This window comes from Cervus canadensis, chromosome 22, assembly GCF_019320065.1.
Source record: "Cervus canadensis isolate Bull #8, Minnesota chromosome 22, ASM1932006v1, whole genome shotgun sequence".
Taxonomy (NCBI): Eukaryota; Metazoa; Chordata; class Mammalia; order Artiodactyla; family Cervidae; genus Cervus; species Cervus canadensis.
Window position 1 is genome coordinate 11,001,110 of NC_057407.1, and position 22,614 is coordinate 11,023,723.

The following is a 22,614-nucleotide window of genomic DNA, read 5'->3' on the forward strand; positions in this document are numbered from 1 at the left end:
CTTGCAGCTGCTAGAATCATGAAAGAAAGGGAGTGTGTGCTGGAGCTTAAAAAAGGAGGGGCTTAAAAGTATGTAAAGTAATAGTTCACCACCATGAGTGGAAAGCCTGGCAGCCAGCTGTTTCCCCTTTAGATGAACTAAGACCAACTGCCTAGTGGGAAACTGGGCAACAAAAGTTTGAACTGGCACTTTATTGGAAAGCCTTCCATTGTGAGGCATTTAAGGGTTTCAAAGTATAATGACCAGATCCCTTCCACCTACCAGTAAGAGAAACTTGCAGCCATTCACCCATGTATAAAATTTCTGCATGTCTCTTGTGCCTTTTCAGAGAAGGCAATGGCACCCCACTCCAGTACTCTTGCCTGGAAAATCCCATGGATGGAGGAGCCTGGCAGGCTGCAGTCCATGGGGTCGCTAAGAGTTGGACACAACTGAGCGTCTTCACTTTCACTTTTCACTTTCATGCATTGGAGAAGGAAATGGCAAACCACTCCATTGTTCTTGCCTGGAGAATCCCAGGGACGGGGGAGCCTTGTGGGCTTCTATCTATGGGGTCGCACAGAGTCAGACATGACTGAAGTGACTTAGCAACAGCAGCAGTGCCTTTTAAATTTGAATGGACAATCGAGTATTACCAGGTATATTTGAAGAAATACTTTCACAGGGAAAAAAGGGAGATGAATAAAATATCTGGCCCCAGAGAGAGCTTGAGATTAGCAAAGAACATCAAAAATTCCTGGGTATCCTAAAAGAGAATCAAGAAGATTCATTATGTATTATAAAATGCTATGAAAAAGGAAGAGAGAGTAGGACTTCAAAAAAGAATTCAGGAAGAGAACAGGAAGATAAAATTTTTTCCTTCATTCCCAGAATACTGAAATATCTTTTTTTAAACAAGTTTATTAACATTAGCTTCCCTGGTGACTTCCCTGGTGACTCAGATGGTAAAGAATCTGCTTGCAATGCAGGATACCTGGGTTCAATCCCTGGGTCAGGAAGATCCCCTGGAGAAGGGAATGGCCACCTGCTCCAGTATTCTTGTCTAGAGAATTCCGTGGACAGAGGAGCCTGGTGGGCTACAGTTCATGGGGTCACAAAATGTCGCACATGGCTGAGCAACTAGCACACATTAACATTAGCAGTTTTATTCACATACCATACAGATCCCCAATTTTTTATTTTTTAATTTTATTTATTTTTAATTGAAGGATAATTGCTTTACAATATTATGTTGGTTTCTGCCATACATCAACATGAGTTAGCCATAGGTATGTATATGTCTCCTCCTTCTTCAACCTCCCTCCCACCCCCTGCCCCATCCTACTCTTCTAGGTTGTCACAGAGCACCAGATTTGAGCTCCCTGCATCATATAGCAAATTTCCACTGACTGTCTAATTTTACATATGGTAATGTACATGTTTCAATGTTACTCTCTCAATTCGTCCCACCCTCTCCCCCCCATCTCCACCCGTGTCCACAAGTCTGTTCTCTATGTCTGTGTCTCTGTTGCTGCCCTGTAGATAGGTTCCTCAGTACCATCTTTCCAGATTCCATATGTATGCATTAATATATGATATTTGTTTTTCTCTTTCTGACTTGCTTCACTCGTATAATAGGCTCTAGGTTCATCCACCTCATTAGAACTGAGTCAAATGGGTTCTTTTTTATGGCTGAGTACAGCTCACCAATTTAAATCAGACAGTTTAATGATTTTTAGTATATTCACAGACTTAATACAACCGTCACCAAAATCAATTTTATCACCCCTAAAATAGCTGTGCTTTTTAGTTATCATCTCGCTCATCTGTCTCTAAAGATTTGCCTATTCTGGACATTTAATATAAATGGAGTCATATAATTGGTCTCTTATAATTGGCTTAATGTGCCCTGCTGTGGGTTTTGGTTTTTCTTCTCCCATTTATTATACTAGGTGTTTGATGGGCTTTTCCAGTCCTAAGTCACCTGGTCTTTGGCTCTGGGAAATTCTCTTCTATCATTTTTTCAGAATTTCCTCTTTATTGCCTTCGTTCTTTTCCTGGAAATACATCTGGATGTTGGATTACCTAGACTGAATCTGTTTACTCTTTCCTCAACCATTTCCTCGCTTTTTCTTTTATTTCCTAGAGATAACAATAATAATTTTAGTTATTTGTGACCTTTTGAAGTGACAATATCCTGTCCTTATTTGTTTCATTAAATTAGAGCCTCTCTTGACTGTTAATAGGATTGCTTGGCACACATCATAGATTCCTTGTGTGATATAACATGGATTCAGATGTACCATAAATCAGACAGTATTCTCTAAATCTAACTTTGAGCAATAAAAATCTTAGCAAATGTAATGTGCATAGCTGGTGATCTGTCTCCTCTGCTCAAGACAGTAGAATATATATAAAATGGTTTCATTGTATTTATTTTAAACAATCAATAATAGTAGTAATTTGCAAAAACATCATCCCTATGTGCCAAACAAGTTGAACTGATGGTAATAACAGTTATATAAATCCTATGTTGCAGTTTCACTGCACTGTACATATCAATAAATGAACAAGAGAAATATTTTAGAAATATCAATACCTCTTTATGATGAAAGTTACAAAACAAACCGATTATATTTTGCAGTCAGATCTTAAAACTTAAAGATGATAGCTTGGAAACAAGTTCAAATTATATTTGAAAAAGAGAACACTGAAGTATCTATCAGCGAAGTACAGAGCTGTTCCACCTTCATTAATAACTTTTTCTCAGCAAAGTAGGAACTTGCTTGTGTGTGTGTGTGTGTGTGTGTCTGTGTGTGTGTGTGTGTGTGTGTGTGTGTTTAGGGGGAATGTTTATATGTTTATTTTAATAAACAAAAACCAGGAACAAAGTTCCATCCCCCCCCCACACTTTTTAACCTTCTCCCTCTTTTTTTCTGTGATCCTCTTCTCTAGGTGTTTCTGTATCTTCTTCCCTCCTTTGTCCCTCCCCTTCCACTTCTTTCTTTCCCTAGTTCTTCACTCTATTTTCCCCTCTACCCGCGGTGGAAAATACAGTCACTTAAAAAAACTTAAATGAGAACTTTGTAGGTCTACTATTAAGACAAACTGATGGGACTATTCTCTCCGGTTCTCACTTGAACTAAAATATCCTTCTTAATTTGAAAGAAGAGATGGTGTACTGCAAAATGAAGTCATTCCATACCATTAGGTTAGCTAAAGGAGACTGCTCCATGCAACAGCTGAGCACCGATAACCATATCCGTTGTTCACCTTTTATGCCCTCATAGCTCTACACTTCTTGTTCCACTAACACTTAACAAATACCATAAAATATTGAAGCATAGCATATGTTGGCATGTTGTGAGTGCACAATCAATATTTTCTGAATGTATTTTTACATTGTAATTGATGTAATGAAGTATTAATCATATATAATTTTAAACTTTGTGCCTTTTTATTTAGACTCTTAGACCTTATAGCTCTGCCTTTTCAGAATCTATTTCAGAAGCTCTTAATAACAGCTATTAATAGTTTCTTGAGTACATCAACCTGTATCACTGTGGCAAGTACCTGGTCTAACTCGTATGCATGGTTATAATGAAATGCTATTATATTCTTCCAAGACAAGAGCTCTATTTTACCCTGTGAGGAAAGTAAGGCTCAGAAGCACTTTTCCTTTGTTGCGTAGTGAGTGGTAGAGCTGGTGTTTGTACCCAGAACTGATACCTAAGCCCATATAGCTTATGCAGGGCCTTACCATGATTATTCTTAAGTGTGAGTCTTAAAACCAGGAAAATTATTGTCAGTATCTCTAGTCTGTGGGTTATTTGATCTTTGTTTTGTTATCCATACTGTATGCCCATAATATGTATCTGCTTTAACATGAGTTTGAACTTCCCAGGATAAAAACTAAACTGGTACTATATTCAATATTTTATTCAGAGTTTAAATTAAATGCAGAGCTCTCCACATCTGCATAATAACCATTTTAATTTTGTTCCCTGAGATTAGGCATTATTATTTATTTGGCTGAAAATTTGAAGATTCCAACACTAAATTTACATGGCTTATACTTGTTGGCCTCATCACCTATGTGCACACTCATTCTATAAATGAAAATTATTAAAATTGTATTAGGTAGCAATCAGCATTTATAATATTGTGTCCTAAAATACAGGAAGGGCATTAAAACAAGGCTGTATTCAAATTAACTAGCCATCATCTCTACTCAAGTCTTCTTTTCAAAGAAGAAGTCAGTTAATTACATCTTCTCCAAGGGAATTTTAAAATAATTCATCTAGCAATATAATTTTAATATATTAATTTAATATCTTTGACACCTTCCATAAAGATATTGAGAAAAATTTCTTCTCAGTCTCTAATATCATCACCACAATAAATACAGTATAGCTGAGTTAAAGTTACATTAACCCAGGACTACTGACACAGCCTAATTGATCTTTGCCTTAGAAAAATACCTATTCTAAGAGTAAGAAATATTTTACTCTCAGAATAATTTATAGGATTTTTGTATTTCTTTTTTAGGTAGAAAGTACAAACTTGAATAAAATGTGAACATTTATAAGCTTTTGTTGAATTAGAATGATGTTTCTGTGGATTTCAAGTATCAAATGAGAAAATTGGTTATCTTTTTTATCTTTTTATTGTGAAGTGTCATCATTTGAGACAAATCACCAATAAATGTATACTTTATAGTTATTTTGTTCTGTCTTTCTCTTCCTCTCTATCATATTACTGGGTTTCTTACAGAAAAACCCAAATGAACTTTTTGGCCAACCTAATATTTCCCTCCCTTGCCTCTCTTTTGCACCTTCTCTTAGGTTTTCAAAGATCTCAACCCACCCATGTCTCTTTCTTCTCACTTAGTTTATGTTCTTCACCAAAGGAATTGCTCTTGGAGGAAGCAACTCAAGCAATGATTTGGGTTGTACTATGCAAAAAATACAGCTACTCCCCAACCCGTCTCCCACCCCCAGCAAGTTTCCTCTGAGCAGATTCTTAGCTAGGACTCAGATAGATTTATGGTTTAGTAGTTTCTCTTTGGGCTTCCCTGATAGTTCAGTTGAAAAGAATCTGCCTGCAATGCAGGAGACCCTGGTTTGATTCTTGGGTTGGGAAGATCCCCTGGAGAAGGAATAGGCTACCCACTCTAGTATTTTGAGGCTTCTCTTGTGGCTCAGCTGGTAAAGAATCTGCCTGCAATGCGGGAGACCTGGGTTCAATCCCTGGGTTGGGAAGATCCCCTTGAGAAGGGAATAGCTACCCACTCCAGTATTCTGGCCTGGAGAATTCCATGGACTGCAGTCCATGGGGCCACAAAAAATTGGACATGACTGAGCAACTTTCACTTTCTCTTTAAGGGCATAGTGATATTTTCCAGCTTCAGGACATCTGAAATTAGTAGAAGCTTCCAATGCCTTCTTGGAGTTCTAATATAAGATGTTGTGCCCATCATCATTCAGTAGCTTGTCATACTTAAGTCTGAGATAACTGTGTTTAAAGTATATATGTGTCAAAACTCTTCTGTCAAGTTATCATGTTCAAATAATTGCCTTATACTCACACACACACACACGCTCATACTTATTCTTTGTGCATCTGTTTTGCTCATCAGCATACCCTGCATTTACCACAGTACCTGCACTTGAGAGGCACTACGTGAAAATACCTAAGTAGTAGGGTAGGTTTTCCTTATGCCTGTTGGCTACTCATTCATCAGTCTATGTTTTTTTTTTTTCTTTCTGGACTGATGTATTGACACAAAATTATTCTTCAAACTATTTTGACCAAATTGATTATAGTCACTGATAGCCACTAGTATTTAACTTCATTGTTATTATTAATAGTGAAAAGGTGACAGGTATAGTGGAAATATCATGGGTTCAGAGTAAGACAGACCTAGCTTGAGACAAGCTCAACTGTACTCTCCTTAGTAGCCTGGGCTTCGATTTACTCAGTTATAAGATGGGTTTAATACTGTGTACTTCTCATAGTTCCTAGAGGGGATAAACATAAAATCCTATGTAAAATGCCTATTCCAAGTAAATGTTCAGTAAAAGATAGCTATTATTAGTTACATGTTACATTTTATTATTATGTAAATATAAGTATACCATGCTTTCATTTGTTATATATATGTGCTCCTTTTAAATATTAGAAAAGGTCACTGCCCATAGAAAATCTTAGTATCTCTAGCTTTTCTCAGCTGATTCTGGGGAAGAACTATAGAGTTTATGCAAAAGTAATTACAGTTTTGGACCATGAATTTTAAATCATTATAACTAGGCTCAAACACATCTTTATTAATCAAAATAGGAATCATTACAATCAACACGTTTTTGCCAATGAGAAATAAGTTTGCTTATTCCTGTACTGTAAAAAATCCATGCTTTGGAATTCAATGAACTCTTGGAAAGCATTTTCTGCATCATGCTGGTTATGGAAGCATTTTCCCTGCAAAAAGTTGTCAAGATGCTTGAAGGAAGTGGTAGTCAGTTGGTGAGATGTCAGGTGAATATGGCGGATGAAGCAAAACTTGATTCAACTTTTGAAGCATTGGTTGTATGACATGTGGTCGGGCATTGTCATGGAGAAAATTAGGCCCTTTCTGTTAACCAATGCCTGGCTGTAGCCATTGCGATTTTGAATGCATTTCATCAATTTGCTGAGCATATTTCTCAGATATAATGGTTTCCCCAGTGTTCAGAAAGCAGTAATGGATCAGACTAGCTAACAGTGACCATGACTATGACCATGATCCACTACTCAGTAGTGGATCAGACCACCAAACAGTGACCATGACCTTTTTTGATGCAAGTTTGGCTTTGGGAAGTACTTTGGAGCTTCTTCTCAGTCTAGCAACTGAGCTAGTCATCAATGGTTGTTGTATAAAATCCACTTTTCGTCACAAGTCACAATCTGATCGAGAAATGGTTTGTTTTTGTTGCCTAGAATAAGAGAATTTCAGTTCAGTTCAGTCGCTCAGTTGTGTTCCAACTTTTTGTGGCCCCATGATCCGCAGCACGCCAGGCCTCCCTGTCCATCACCAACTCCTGGAGTCCACCCAGACCCATGTCCATTGAGTCGGTGATGCCATCCAACCATCTCATCCTCTGTCGTCCCCTTCTCCTCCTGCCCCCAATCCCTCCCAGCATCAGGGTCTTTTCAAATGAGTCAGCTCTTCGCATCAGGTGGCCAAAGTATTGGAGTTGCAGCTTCAACATCAGTCCTTCCAATAAACACCCAGGACTGATTTCCTTTAGGGTGCACTGGTTGGATCTCCTTGCAGTCCAAGGGACTCTTAAGAGTCTTCTCCAACACCAAAGTTCAAAAGCATCAATTCTTCGGCACTCAGCTTTCTTTATAGTCCAACTCTCACATCCATACGTGACTACTGGAAAAACCATAGCCTTGACTAGATGGACCTTTGTTGATAAAGTAACGTCTCTGCTTTTGAATATGCTATCTAGGTTGGTCATAAACTTTCCTTCCAAAGAGTAAACATCTTTTAATTTCATGGCTGCAGTCACCATCTGCAGTGATTTGGAGCCCCAAAAAATAGTCAGCCACTGTTTCCACTGTTTATCTATCTATTTGCCATGAAGTGATGGAACTGGATGCCTGCCATGATCTTAGTTTTCTGAATGTTGAGCTTTAAGCCAACTTTTTCACTCTCCTCTTTCACTTTCATCAAGAGGTTCTTTAGTTCCTCTTCACTTTCTACCATAAGGGTGGTATCATCTGCATATCTGAAGTTATTGATATTTCTCCCGGCAGTCTTGATTCCAGCTTGTGCTTCCTCCAGCCCAGCATTTATCGTGATGTACTCTGCATATAAGTTAAATAAGCAGGGTGACAATATACAGCCTTGATGTACTCCTTTTGCTATTTGGAACCAGTCTGTTGTTCCATGTCCAGTTCTAACTGTTGCTTCCTGGCCTGCATACAGGTTTCTCAAGAGGCAGGTCAGGTGGTTTGGTATCCCCATCTCTTTCAGAATTTTCTACAGTTTATTGTGATCCACACAGAATAAGAGAAGAAATGAAAAAGCTTGCTCATGAGCTAACTAAAAATAAAAAAAAGCTTTATCATTAAATGCCAAGGCTTCCCTGATAGCTCAGTTGGTAAAGAATCCACCTGCAATGCAGAAGACCCCAGTTCGATTCCTGAGTTGGGAAGATCCCCTGGAGAAGGGATAGGCTACCCACTCCAGTATTCTTGGGCTTCCCTTGTGGCTCAGCTGGTAAAGAATCTGCCTGCAATGTGGGAGACCTAGGTTCAATCCCTGGGTTGGGAAGATCCCCTTGAGAAGGGAAAGGCTATGCACTCCAGTATTATGGCCTGGAGGATTCCATGGACTGTATAGTCCTTGGGGTCACAAAGAGTGGGACATGACTGAGCAACTTTCACTTCACTTCAAATGCCAAACGACTGTAGAATGGTTGAATGGTTGATGCTGAGTTCTTTGGCAACTTCTCATGTAGTTTTAAGAGGATCAGCTTTGATGATTGCTTTCAGTTGGTCACTGCCAACTTCCGATGGCCAGGCACTGTGCTCCTCATCTTCAAGGCTCTCATCTCCTTTGCAAAACTTCTTGAACCACCACTGCACTGTATGTTTGTTAGCAGTTCCTGAGCCAGATGCATTGCTGATGTTGCAAGTTGTGTCTGCTGTTTTATGACCCATTTTGAACTCAAATAAGAAAATTACTCGAATTTGCTTTTTGTCTAACATCATTTCCATTGTCTGAAATAAATATAAAATAAACAAAGTAATAAGTCATTAGCAAAAAAAAATAGAGTAAGAAATGTGCTTTAAAATTTTTTTAATGTAATGTATTTTAAATGATATAATTAAAATAACATAATCATATTTATTAAGATTATATTCCAATATCAATGGCAAATTTCAGCAGTGCAAAAACTGCAGTCATGTTTGTACCAACCTAATAAGTCCTAAATGCCTTAAAACATCCATCATATATTATTAGTTAACTTCAGGTTATTTTCTGTGTTCTGTGGTTCAGATGAGGAAACCCAGAAGGAAGAAGATACAGTAGAAAATAGAATAGAGGGTGTCCCTGTTCTAGTGGTTAAGAATCCACCTGCTAACGTAGAAGACTTGGGTTCGATCCCTGATCCAGGAAGGTCACACATGATGCGGAGCAACTAAGCCCGTGTGCCTCAGCTGTTGAGCCTATGCTGTAGAGCCTGAGGGTCACAAGTCCTGAGCCCACGGGCTGTACAGCTGCTGAAGCCCATGCAGCCAAGAGCCTGTGCTCTGCGGCGAGAGAAGCCACTGCCATGAGAAGCCCCCACAGCACAGCTAGAGAGCAGCAAAAACTCAACACAGCCAAACAGAAATAAATAAAATTACATTTTGAAAATAAAATACAATTTGGAACATTCAAAAGACATGTAAAATTCAAAGAATTTGTTAGATTTAGAACTTTTGAGAGGCACACCTAAAAGAATGTAGGAGCAGAAATATGTCTCATTCACTGCTGTGTCCCTTGGTTTCGCATGAGCCTAGCATAGAGTAGGTGCTAAGAAATATTTATTGAATTATTGAAATTATTGAATGATTAATCCGTTGATTATTGTGATTAATAACATGGTGATTATAGTGATTAATAACAAATGGTGATAGAAGACTAAATATTTCTATGAAGACTGTTCACCTAAGCTTTCCCAATGGCTCAGAGGGTAAAGAATTTACCTACAGTGCAGGAGACATAGGTTCAATCCCTGGGTCAAGAAGATCCTCTAGGGGAGGAACTGGAGACCCTCTTCAGTATTCTTGCCTGGAAAATTCTATGGACAGAGGAGCCTGGTGGGCTAAGTCCTAAGGGTCACAAAGAGTCTGATACCACTGAGCTACTAAACACACATTCACCTAAGCAAATAGTAAGACCATTTTGGAAGCAGTTCTATACTACATCTATTTTATTGTTGTTGTTGTTCAGTCACTAAGTTGTGTCCGACTTTTTCGACCCCATGGATTGTAACATACCAGGCTCCTCTATCCTCCACTGTCTCCCAGAGTTTGCTCAAATTTATGTCCATTGAGTCAGTGATCCTGTCTAACTATCTTATCGTCTGTTGCCCCCTTCTCCTTTTGCCTTCAGTCTTTGCCAGCATCAGGGTCTTTTGCAATGAGATGGCCCTTTCCATCAGGTGGCTAAAGTATTGAAGCTTCAGCTTCAGTATCAGTCCTTCCAGTGAGTATTCAGGGTTTATTTCCTTTAGGATTGACTGGTTTGATCTCCTTGCAGTCCAAGGGACTCTCAAGAGTCTTCTCCAGCACCACAATTTGAAAGCATTAATTCTTTGATGCTCAGCCTTCTTTGTAGTCCAACTGTTACATCCATACATGACTACTGGAAAAACCATAGCTTTGACTATACAGACCTTTTTCAGCAAATTAATGTCTCTGCTTTTTAATATGCTGTCTAGGTTTGTCATAGCTTTTCTTCCAAGGAGTAGACATCTTTTAATTTCATGGCTGCAGTCACTGTCTGCAGTGATTTGGGAGTCCAGGAACCTAAAATCTGTCACTGCTTCCATTTTTTACCCCTTCTATTTGCCATGAAGTGATGGGGCCAGATATGATTTTAGTTTTTTGAATGTTGAGTTTTAAGGTAACTTTTTCACTCTCTTTTTTCACCCTCATCCAGAGGCCCTTTAGTTCCTCTTCACTTTCTGCCATTAGAGTGGTATCACCTGCATATCTGAGGTAGTTATTTCTCCTGGAAATCTTGATTCCAGCTTGTGATTCATCCAGCCTGGCATTTCATATGATGTACTCTGCATATAGGTTAAATAAGCAGGGTGGCAATATACAAACTTGTTGTACTCCTCTCCCAGTTTTGAACTACATCTATATGTATATACATATGTAGTTGTATGCCTTCTGCTTGTGTCCATCTGTTTAGGAATCTCTTTTTTGACATTCTCTTTAATCACAGTCTTTGTACTCTGAGTCATATTTTAGCTAATGATGTAACACATAATGATAATTATAACACTGGAAGCAGTTCACAGTGCCTGGAAATGTAGTGAGTGCTTTACATGGATTAATCCTTACACTAGTCTATGATAGTAGAGAAGCATCAAGAAGAGTCCCACCTATGGGAGAGTCAAGATACAAACTAGGCAATCCAGTATCAGAGTGAATGCTCCTAACTACTCTGATGTACTACCTTCCTTTGCTGTGAGAAGAGACTAAGTTGACCATCCTCTGCACTTAACCGTTCACTATTTTTAGAATATACTATAGGAAGAAATAGCCGGGAATCTCTTTTATAGGGTGAAATTTTAGTGAACATTTGTTGTTTCTCACTGTGCAGCATCTCTGCCTTCTTCCACTGAGGACAGTTCTTCAATTTAGCTTTTGGAAACTGCTCTTCTTCCATTGAAGAAGATCTTAGAAGGAAATCAGCATTCAGTCTAATTAGATCACCTGTTAATCATTTTCTTCCTAAGATAATGAAACAGGAAACTAAATGGTACTGTGTTCTAGCGACTTCTAGGAGAGAGAAAGCACTTTGCTCTTAGGGGAGAATTAACCTGTTGGATATGAACATTTGCTTGGCTCAAAACTACTCTATTTCCAGTATCTTAACACCATTGGTGGTGCATGATAGATCCTCAGCAAGTGTCTTTGGTGTGAGTTGGTGGATATATGGGTGAATAATTGATTGGACAAGCCAGCTAAGATTTTCACAATGCTAAGGTAGAGTTTTCATAGATGCCATTCTCCAGACAAGCTCCTGGAGCCTGCATGTGGTGCACTACCACTGGGCACATCACAGCCTTACTGACTTCGATCCATGTGGATTTTTTCTTAAGCTGTTGTAATGAAAACATCTGTTTTGATTGGATTATTTGTACAGTCTTTCTTTTTGTTAAATTACTGTAATATTGAGACTACCTCATGTATTTTGTGACCACCAGAGGTTAAAGAATATGTATGAAATCTTTATTTTTGTATTTAAAGAAGTTTTCACAGCATGACTACAGAAAATTTGTAAAATATTTTAGGTTGACAAATTGTCTAATTTCACTTTCTTATACAAATACTATTATCATTTTTGTGATCTTTCCACTGTTTTTCCATATGCATGTAAAAGTATTCTGAATATTTGATATCATAACTTCATTACCTTTAAATTGTAAGTTGCTTTTTAAGATGAGAGAGATAGGAAGGATGGGCTTCAACTGTATCTTGCTCTCCATGACACTACTGCCTTTACATGCTATAAGTATTAGAAGCCAGAGGCCTGAAATTATTTCAGAGAAATTAAGAATAATTAATAAGAAGTGACTGAATTGAGTACCTCTTTGATGTATGAAGACAGGAAATAAAATCTCTTACAGATTTAAGTGCATTAACTTCAGGAATCATATGCGATGGCATGGTTTTACCTTTAAACTATGAACTATTGTAGTTAAGGCCAACAGTGTATTACTGATTTTCTCATCATGAAAAACTAGACTTTTTTTTTTTTTAGCATTTAGTACCAAAAAATTGTTTCACTCACATTTCTCTATTGTAGAATAAAACAAATTATAGTAATAGATAACAGAAAAATGAGATTTTTATCCTTTAATAGGAAAATAGGTTTCTTTTTTCTTGCCTGCCAAAAACTATACATCTAAATTTTAATTTTTGATCATAGTAATCGTACTAGTCTGTATCATTAGTGTATTTACTTATGGCTTCTTCATGTAAGTTTGAGTTCCCATTTTTATTTTATCAGTCTTATTTCGTATTACAATTTCCTGAGCCTCTTGATATAAAATATAAATACCTTTTCCTATAAAATAAGGTGTAAATTATAAATAAAATAATTTTGCATTTTGGGTGTATACATGGCTTATTTCAAACAGGAGTTTCAGATCTCAGTGTAATGTAGTAAAGGTTTATTTCTCATTGGGAGTTTTATGCACAGAAAGAGCCTAGAGAATTTGTTAGCATATTCTGAACATAGTTCAAAATCTAGGTGAAGAGGAATATATATATACTTCTCCTTCCATCATCTATGGAATACTTTGCCGGGTGCAGTAATTCATAACACTTGTTTTAGAGTAGGGTGATTACAGAGCAGCTCTGAAACCTGATGAGAGTTATAGGCCCTCTGCTCAGAGAAAATGAATACATGAACACATGCACATGCTTGTATAAGTAGTTGGAGGGTCCACAACCCCCTAATTCCATTGGCCTCCAGATTTAGAGCTATCTTCTAGAGAGTGAGAAAGGACTTAATATGTATTGAAAAGAAATTATATACCATATTTGAACCCAAGAGCTCTACCTGTCCGGAGCTATTTCTGGTGTCCCATATTGCCTCCTAACCAACCATTAATCATCATCACTTGTTCCTTCTGCCCAAGTTACACCAGATCTTTTAAGTTTTGTTTTCTTCAGTAGTAGTGCTCCCTGGCTAAACTTCCATCTAAAATGTCTTAAGATCTTGGCTAATGTGTGGTGAAGTCTTTACTATAACCCAATGTCAATATTAATTAAGTTGAAAATGAGATAAAAACCTAACCAAAACCTGCATTTCTTTGAGTTTAATGCTTTTAGGAGGTGATGGTTTTCCCTTTTTTTGTGGCCATACCACATGCCTTGCAGGATCTCAATTCCATAACCAGGGATTGAACCTGTGCCTTGGCACTGAAAGTACAGAGTTTTGGACCTCCTGGAATTCCCAGGAGCTTATTTTTGTATTTGACTTTGAATTGCATATCTAGTTGGACACTAAATAATTTTTTTATCCTAGTGAAAGTAATGCATGATTGAGCCTTGTTCATAACTGTAGGATGGGGGAAATAGAAAAATAAACGTGACTTATTAATGATACGAGAAAATCCACCCATAATGAACTCAAGCAATCTGTTAACAAGTGTGATACTGAATGAATCCTTTTTTAGCATTACAGGGAGAACTGCTTGATGACTAAAATTGTCAGTCTTAAAATTCCTAGCCTCATTTATTTATCTAAAGGTGAACATTGTTGTTCATGTCTGACTCTGTGAGTCACAGTTAAGCTGGATAAAGGCATGTTCTTGCTAAGGCAGCATCTTAACCTCTGTCCACAAGGTCATGGCTGGCATAGGCTTCCAGGCACATAAAGAGAGGTGAGTAATCTGAGGACTCGGCATGCTGAATGTGGTCTTTCTCTTTCCTAGGCACTTGGGCCTGGATCTGGTACCTCGAAAGGACTTTGAAGTAGTGGACTCAGACCAGATCAGTGTCTCAGACCTCTATAAAATGGTAAGAAATATTACACAGGGTAGTTTGTTCCTGCACACTCAATTTTTTTCTCTCTTATTATTTCTAATTACATTATGAAACAATATTGCTAAAATCATTCACCTTTGTTTCAAGTGTATTTAAGGGGCTCTTCCTTATCAGGACAGTACCTAGCGTACTCAGTCTCTAGAGGGAATTACTGTGTAGGACTGTTGGGCTTATTGTGATGTCTCGGGGTCATTTCTCAGGTGGTTTTGCTGGTGAAGAGAGCTCCTTCAGCATGAAGAAGATACTAAAAGAGAAGATACTGAAGTTGAAAAGAGCCAGTTATTAGTTAATGTAGTGATTAACCCTGGAAATAAAGTACCAGCATTTCTTAAAAAAATTTTTTATTGAGTTATAGTTGATATACATTGTTGTGTTAGTTTCTGGTGTACAGCAAAGTGATTCAGTTTTATGTGTGTATGTGTGTGTGTATTCTTTTTCAGATTCTTTTCCATTATAGGTTATTATAAGGTATTGAATATAGTTCCCTGTGTTATACAGTAGGATGTTGTCTATCAGTGTACCGGTACTTCTAAGATAAATCTTTAACTATCTGTTGGTTATTATAAAAGTGTATTGAATTGATTGATGACCAGGGTGGGTGACATTTTGCAGGCTGAGTCAGAAGAAGTAACTAAAACAAAGGTATGAAATTTTAAAGTAAAACAAATAAACATAAGGAATCTCAGGTGATTATTAAGCTTAGACTAAAGGACTGGGTCAAGCCTCACTTTGAGGAGAATATATTTGAGGTGAGACTGTATTGGTGAGAATTATGTTTTAGAAAAAATTTTTAGAAAAAGTTTTAGAAAAAATTACAAATTTCTGTTAAGAAAATGTAACATTTTTAGGGAACACAGAGGATGCAAAGTATGTTGCTTGGTCAAGGACCACAGAAAATTTGCCTAAATAAAATATACAAATAACATATCAATTGCTTCTATATATTTGCTTATGTATATTTATAAGAATACAAAAGCATTTGTGTTCAGTTGTCATAAAGTGATAGGTGTGAAATTAAAGATGAACATGACATTCTTTTTCTTAAGAATATCACCATCTAGGATATTGGTTGCTCTTTCTAGGTTATGGAGGATCAGATAATATTTCTTCCCAGGACAATACAAGTATGATTTTGCATACAAAATTCTACACTCAATTTTAGGGAATTGATAGTTGCCTCTGAAACCCATGCATGGTCTCCATGTTTAAAAGTTACTCTAGTGGGATCAGATAGACCACAAACAAGAATGTTTATGAGCTGCATGTAATAATTAAGATATACACTCCTGCCGTTAGAGGGAGTGACTGACATCCTGGGGCTGGAAAAAATCAATGAAAACTTCCAATTAAAGCTTCAAAGCAAGTGATACTTAAGATGAGTCTTGACGGATGAGCAGGGCTTCAACAGAAAGACAAGCCAAAAGAAAAGACATCCCCAAATGGCACAGAGCATAGGAAAGTAGTAATTCCAGCAAACTGTAAGATATTTGGTAACTTTGACATGTAAGTACGTGTTAACAATTGTGAGATAAAACCAAGAAAGAGACATCAGCCAGATCATGCAAGCCTTTGTAAACCCCAAATTGATAGAACTATTAGTCTGATAGAACCATGAAGTGATATGATTGGATGTGGGTTTTAAATGCCAAGACAGCATAAAATGCAGAAGACTGGAATGAAGGAGGAAAGAGACCATGGAAATGATTTCAGACAAGAAATTAGGCAGCAATAGGAATGGAGAAGAGATACCATGGAGAATGCAGATAAATTTTGATGATCAGTTAGATGTGGAGAGTGAAGGAGACAGAGAATCTTGAAAGTAGAAGAAAAAAGAAATTTGTCACTTATAAGAAAACCCTTATAAGACTAACAGCGTGTTTCTCAGCAGAAACTTTACAGGCTAGGAGAGAGTAGGATGTTACAAAGTGCCAGAAGAAAAAAATCTGCCAACCAAGCATTTTTCACCCAGTGAAGTTGTCCTTCAGAAACAGAGGAGTTAGGAAGATTTTCCCAGACACAGGAAGGCTACAGGAGTTCTTCATTCCTAGACCTGCCTTACAAGAAATGCTGAAAGTTCTTCAGGCTGAAATGAAAGGATGCTAACTAGTAACGTAAAAACATATGATGATGTAAAATGCAATGGTAAAGATAAGTATATAGTCAAATTCACAGTACTCCAATACTGTAATATGGTGATATATAACTCTAATATGAATGTTAAAAGATAGAAAACATAAAAATAACTATAACCAATGTAGAAAATAGAATGAAAGTTCCTCAAAATATAGAAAGTAGAACTACTGTATGGTCCAGCAACCCACTTCTGGTGATAGGGCCAAAGGAATTGAAATCAGGATCTCAAAGAAATAGCTTTACTTCCATGTTTATTAAAGCATTATTCATAGTAGCCAAGACATGGAAAAAACTTGTGTCTTCATTGATGGATGAGTGGGTAAGAACAATGTGGTGTATATATAGAGTGGAATTTTTATTCAGTCATAATAAAGAAGGGAATCCTGCCATTTGCATCTTGGATGAACCTTGAGAGCACTATGTTGTTAGGTGCAGTAAGTCAGAGAATGGCAAATACTTTATGATCTCACTTGTATATGGAATTTTAAAAAGCTGAATTCATGCGAACAGTAGATTGGTGGTTGCCAAGGGCTGGGGAATGGGAGAAATGAGGAGGTTTTGGTTGAAGGGTACAAGCTTCCAGTTATGAGAGCATTGATTTCTGGGGATCTAAAGCATGGTGATTGTAGTTAACAATAATGCATTATATACTTGAAAATTACCCAAGGAGTAGATCTAATTGTTCTCACCATAGTAACAACAACAGAAGGGTAAATGTTAGATGAGGGAGGTGTTAACTAACCTTGTTGTGGTATTCACTTTGCCATATATACAGTATCAAGTCACCACAGTATATGCTTTAAGCTTATACAATGTTTATGCCAATTATATATCAATAAAGCTAGAAAACATTTCCCAGAACTTATAGATAGGAGTACTTATATTAAAAAAGCCTAAATATTTATCACTTAATAGTGACATTTCAGCTCACTAAAGCTGAAAGCTTCTGGAGAGAAAAATAGGTCACCTGCTAAAGGATTTGTTGTAAGAATAGCATTTGTCTTCCTGATAGCAATATTGAAAACTAGAAAATAATGAGCAATTGCCTTTAAAATTCTGAGGGAAAATAAAATTTAACCTAGAATTCTGTATTTACTCAGCCACACTATCCATCAAGTAGGGAAGTAGCCTAAAGAAAACTTTGGTTGCTCAAAATCTCAAACCTCTTTCTTTGGTCCCTTTTCAGGAAACAACAGAGAAATAAGTTATTTATTTGAAATGAAGAAGTAAATGAAAAGATGCTTAAATGTCCCATCCAGGAAAGAGATTCTAATTCAAACAGGAGGGGCAAAGAATTCATAGGTTAACATCAGTGGGAAGGCTCAGGATGGCAGTTGTGTGATAGACCTAGAGAGTAACTGGTCCATGTCAAGCAGGAGGGCAGCCAGGTGGGATCTCCTACTGAAAGGTGTTTTATAGAGCTGTGGGCAGGGGGGTGGTTGTAGAAAAGACCCTATAATTTAAATCAATCCAGTATAAAATCATGAAGTAGTAGAAGAAAGAAAATTTAATTGAAGTACATTTCCTTGGCTCAGAAGTGAACTATACATAAAAGTTATAATACTATAAACAAGTTTTAACCATATCTCTGAGCTACTGGGAAGACAGATGAAGGGAAATAGATGTAAACAAGTGTGAAAATCTTCAGCTACCATAAGAAGCCAGTAGATGAATCTCAAACTGGATTTAAAAAAGAGCAGTATAAATATGACATTTTGAAATATATGATAAATGCTAGAAAAAAACACAGTAAAGACTAGAAATTACTTAATCTCTGGGGAATGGGATTGGGTGAATGGAGGACTGACTTTTTTATTGCAAGCCTTTAAAGCTATTTAACTTTTAATCAATTAATTTTTTTTGGAAGATCAATGTTTATACTTCCATTTCTAGATTTAAATCAATTGATTAGATTATTTATTATAACCATCAAGCATCATTTTGTTGGTGATCCTGACCAGATATATGTCTTACATTTCCTTGTAAGACTCACAGTATCTAACACAATTCCCAGTGTATATAGCAGGCAATTACTTGTGTTATTCAACTAAATAGAATGCCTCAAGCTGCACTCCCTTCCCCCACCATGTCGTTAGACCTCCATGAACGAATGTACCAGAGACTCCAAAGAGCTAAAAACGACTTCTCTGTGGGGTAAAATTTGGCAGAGGCAATAATGTAGTCCATACATTTTTAATTAACGTGTATTTTGTATGTATATTGCACTTAGGATATAAAGATGATTAAGATAGGTACTTCGTGCACTGGTAGGGCAAAATCTGGAGTTGGGTAGCAAACATGGGAACATAATACATTAGGGCTCTAATACAGGCAGTGATGGTTCTGAAGAGGGAAGTACTGTCTGGCCAACTGACTGCTTCCTGACAGTAGGGGAGTGGTTTCTCCTTATGGTGCCATGAAAGACATTCCAAAATGCCAGTTCTGATGCCATTCTCTGGCCACCCATGGGTGTGCTTTCAGACTCGGTTGAAGAGTTCTTCCCAGATTTGATACCTCTGAAGCCTAGGATGGTGTTTGTTACTGTCAACCGGGATGAGTTACACTGAAATTAGCTGTGAACTCCCATATATAGTTATAATTGAATATTAATGATTATGAATTGGTAGTCACTTTGAAGAGCTAGTCAGTAAACTCACTTGAGAAGAATGACTTAATGTAGCCCCTAAAAGTAGAATAAAGCAGTGGAAAGAGTTTCAGGCCAGTAACTTCCTTCCCAGTGGGATATGGGTCAGTAAACCATAGAAAGCTAGATTTTTTTTTTTTTTGAAAGCCTGTTTTTTTTTTTTTTTTAAAGCTTTCTTGTGACCTATTTTATATATGGGGTATTCTTTTGTACATAAGCATTCTGTGTGCTGACTTCTCCAGCTGGTGGCGATCTGTTTTAATTATACTTAATATGTATCATGGGAACATGTATTCCCATGGATGAACATTAATAGTCGATAATAATTAGCTACTGTAGCTAATAATGCACATGAATATTTAATAACTACTACAGCTAGTGAGATGCACTTAATATTTAATTGTACTTCAGTTTTATTCAGGGTTAAATATATTTGGTAAAAGAACAAAACCATCCTAATCAGCAGCCGTTCTTCTTACCCATGTGATATGAAACAGTCCACCAAAGCAGTGCTGTCTCACTGCCTCTGGGGGCCAGAAGGAAGCAGGATAGAAACTCTCATTGCTGAGTCTGCCAAGACCAGGGACCTGAAGAATGATGAACCCACTATTCTTCCTGGCATTCAGGGTTTACTTCTGAATGTGGCAGACTTTTCTATAAGAACTAATTATAAAGAACACCACCAGTAAGAAGAAGAATACTAACTGACCCTAACAGTGATCAGCCATTTAGAGTGTGTACTGTGCTGGGTGAACCTGCACAAGACCCTGTGAGGTTCAGCTCAAAATGCCATCGTCACTTTACCGATGAGGAAAGCGTGAGTCAGGGTTTAACCAGGAGTTCTGACTCTTGCACTTAGGCCGCTAACTACTGTGTCATGCTGCTTCCCATTATGTCATTTGAACCTCACAGTAACCTTGTGAGGAGGACAGTAAAAGCTTTTATTTCATTTTTATAGTCAAGGGGAATTGTCCCTTGGAGAGCGTAAGCAATTTGTCTGAAGTTTCACAAGCAAGTGCCTGTAGCTGTGGTTGGAATCTGCTTCTGCTGACTTCAGCCAGCTGCAGAGGAGCAGCATGAAGAGATGTTTGGGAAGGAGCCTCTCGGGGTTGAAGGCTCCACCTCCTCCAGTGGAGAGCCCGAGGACGTGTGTCACACAGCACAGACGTGGTACAGTGCGTGGAGAGGACAGGGGTGAAGCGAAACTCCGGCATCGAGCACCCGCCTGTGACTTGGCTGCTGCTCTAAGCTAGAAAGGCCTGGGTGTGAATCTAGACTTGCCACCTTCTTGCTGTGTGGAATCTTCAGCACCTCACTTCCTCATCCTAAGCCTTAGTTGCCTCTGTCAAATACAAATGACGTTTGTCTCACAAGGTTATTACAATTAAATAAGATCATTTATGTAAAATATGCATCAGAATGCCTAGCATATAGAAGGTGCTTTAAAAAGTTAGTTGCTTTATGACTCAGGGAACTCAAACAGGGGCTCACGACAACCTGGAAGGGTGGGATGGGGAGGTGGATGGGAGGGAGGTTCAGGAGGGAGGGGACATGGGTGTACCTATGGCTGATTCTTGGTGTTTGACAGAAAACAACAAAATTCTGTAAAGCAGTTATCCTTCAATTAAAAAATTAAACTGGCAACAAAAGTTAGTTTCTTTCCCAGTTGATCTTTTTCTTTCTTTCCATAGCATTTATCTAGCCGGCAGAGTGTACAGCAAAGCACATCTCAGGTAAGCAACTTAAGACAGGCCTCCCAGTCTTTTCCCTGAATTCTTTCTTTTGAGAAGTTATAAAATAGGTATGCACCAGGAAATTACTGACTTTTTTTTAAAACCACTGACTGCTTTATTGTGACCTAAGGAACTCTGATCTCCTAGCAAACTTGGCTAGTCTCCACTCCTCTGTGCAAATTTACACAAGCACAATTGAAATGAAATAGACAGAGACACTAAAATGAATCAGTCTGAGAAAATAAAAATGGTATTTAGAATAGTAACTATTACTATCTAACAGTGTAAACCAAGTACATCAGGATCGTGACAGCATCTCCAAGAAGTGGCTTTGAAAATGGTTCTCTGGAGAATTTAGATGTATGTGGCCTGGCGGAGATTTTGAGTTCACTCATCAACTGGAATTACTGTTCCCATATCTTCTTCACTCTGTTTACTTTTCCCAGCTGTGTGTTTGCCTGCCTCAAGCCAAGCATATTAACACAGCACCTGCTACTAGCAGAGACAACACCTCTAATCTCTCTTTCTCTTACATGATCCCCTTCAGCAATATGAGGAGAGTTAGTCATTTCATTTTCATTTCATTTAGGGTCAATATAATAAACAACTAAAATAGAAGTCACTGTCTTTTGCCTTCCTCGTTAGGTGGATACAGTGCGCCCACGTCATGGGGAAAGCTGTCGGATACCAGTACCACATCACTTCTTCCTCAGTCTGAAGAGTCTCACCTACAACACCATTGGGGAAGATACTGATGTCTTCTTTTCCTTATATGATATGAGAGAAGGCAAGCAGATCAGGTAAAAGTTGCTAGAAGCTCTGGTGAGGTAGAGACTGTTTTCAAATGCTATGTCCTGGATCATGGGCATCTCTAGACTTCAGAGAAGATAGATGTACAGAGGAGAAAAAACAAGATGAAGTAACCTACTCTTATTTGGCTGAGGGTTTTCCTTCAAATCCAGTTATCCCTGAAGTCACAAGGGACCTCTTTTGTATCCTGTGCCTATTTCCCCCTCAGTCTTGGCCATCACCAGCTCAGGGAAAGAAGAGGATGCATCTGTCTATTCAGTGCCAGGGAAAACACAAAGGAGAAACATAGAACAAAGCAAATTCAGCAAAGAGACCCTGCTCTTGAATGCAGGAAGCCTTGGACTCTACTTTGCTGCATTTGAGAGAGGGGGTTCCCAAGGAAATAGGCTAATGTTGTTCTGTCTGAGGGTAGCCCCAGCCCTCATTTTCAGCCCGGCACTGTAAGAGGAAGAGCATCTTCTGGACAAAAGGAAAAGTTGTACTGACTCCATCATTCCTTTTTGCCTTGGGTTGGAGGAGAAGCCACATAAAGAGGCTGACATGCAATAGACCATGTGTCTTGACAGAGCAGTGAGGCCCTTAAGCATGAGGCACTGTGGCAGTGCTTTTCCCCTTGAAAAGTAGGGAGAAATCAAGGCAATGCTAGACTTCTCTTCCTCTACAATTCAGCAAGGCTCTGATGGGGTGAGAAGACCTTTGTGGGGAGCCCCAGCTTTTCTTTGTGGTTATATTTGAGGTAGAGCAGAGAGAAAATAAATCTTGGGATACTTCTATATTGGTTGGAAACTTTCTGTGATAAGACTGCTTTATGGGTGGTGGTGGTTGTTTTACTTAAGATTTGAAAACAGCTGTGTTACTTTTCCAGTTGCGTCCTATACATTTGAGAAAGTTTAAAATGGAAGTTAAAACAGAGTACAGAAACAGCAGTTATTTTGTGTGTTCCCTGGTACCTCTAATCTTGACTATCCTGCCGTGCCTGCCTCCTTC

At 38.1% G+C, this 22,614-nt stretch overlaps 1 protein-coding gene across 8 annotated transcripts in view; it reads left to right on the top strand.

Moving 5' to 3' along the window:
• The window catches only part of DOCK3 (dedicator of cytokinesis 3), a 288,068-nt gene that overhangs the window by 114,818 nt on the left and 150,636 nt on the right, over positions 1 to 22,614 (top strand). For all 8 annotated transcript variants that reach the window (XR_006264627.1, XM_043443221.1, XM_043443227.1 and 5 more), the window contains exons 7-9: positions 14,196 to 14,280; positions 20,776 to 20,817; positions 21,463 to 21,617. Coding sequence is in view for 7 of the 8 variants with exons in the window: in XM_043443221.1 (XP_043299156.1) it covers positions 14,196 to 14,280; positions 20,776 to 20,817; positions 21,463 to 21,617 (282 nt within the window). In the remaining variant the exon portion in view is untranslated. The remainder of the gene's footprint in view (positions 1 to 14,195; positions 14,281 to 20,775; positions 20,818 to 21,462; positions 21,618 to 22,614) is intronic.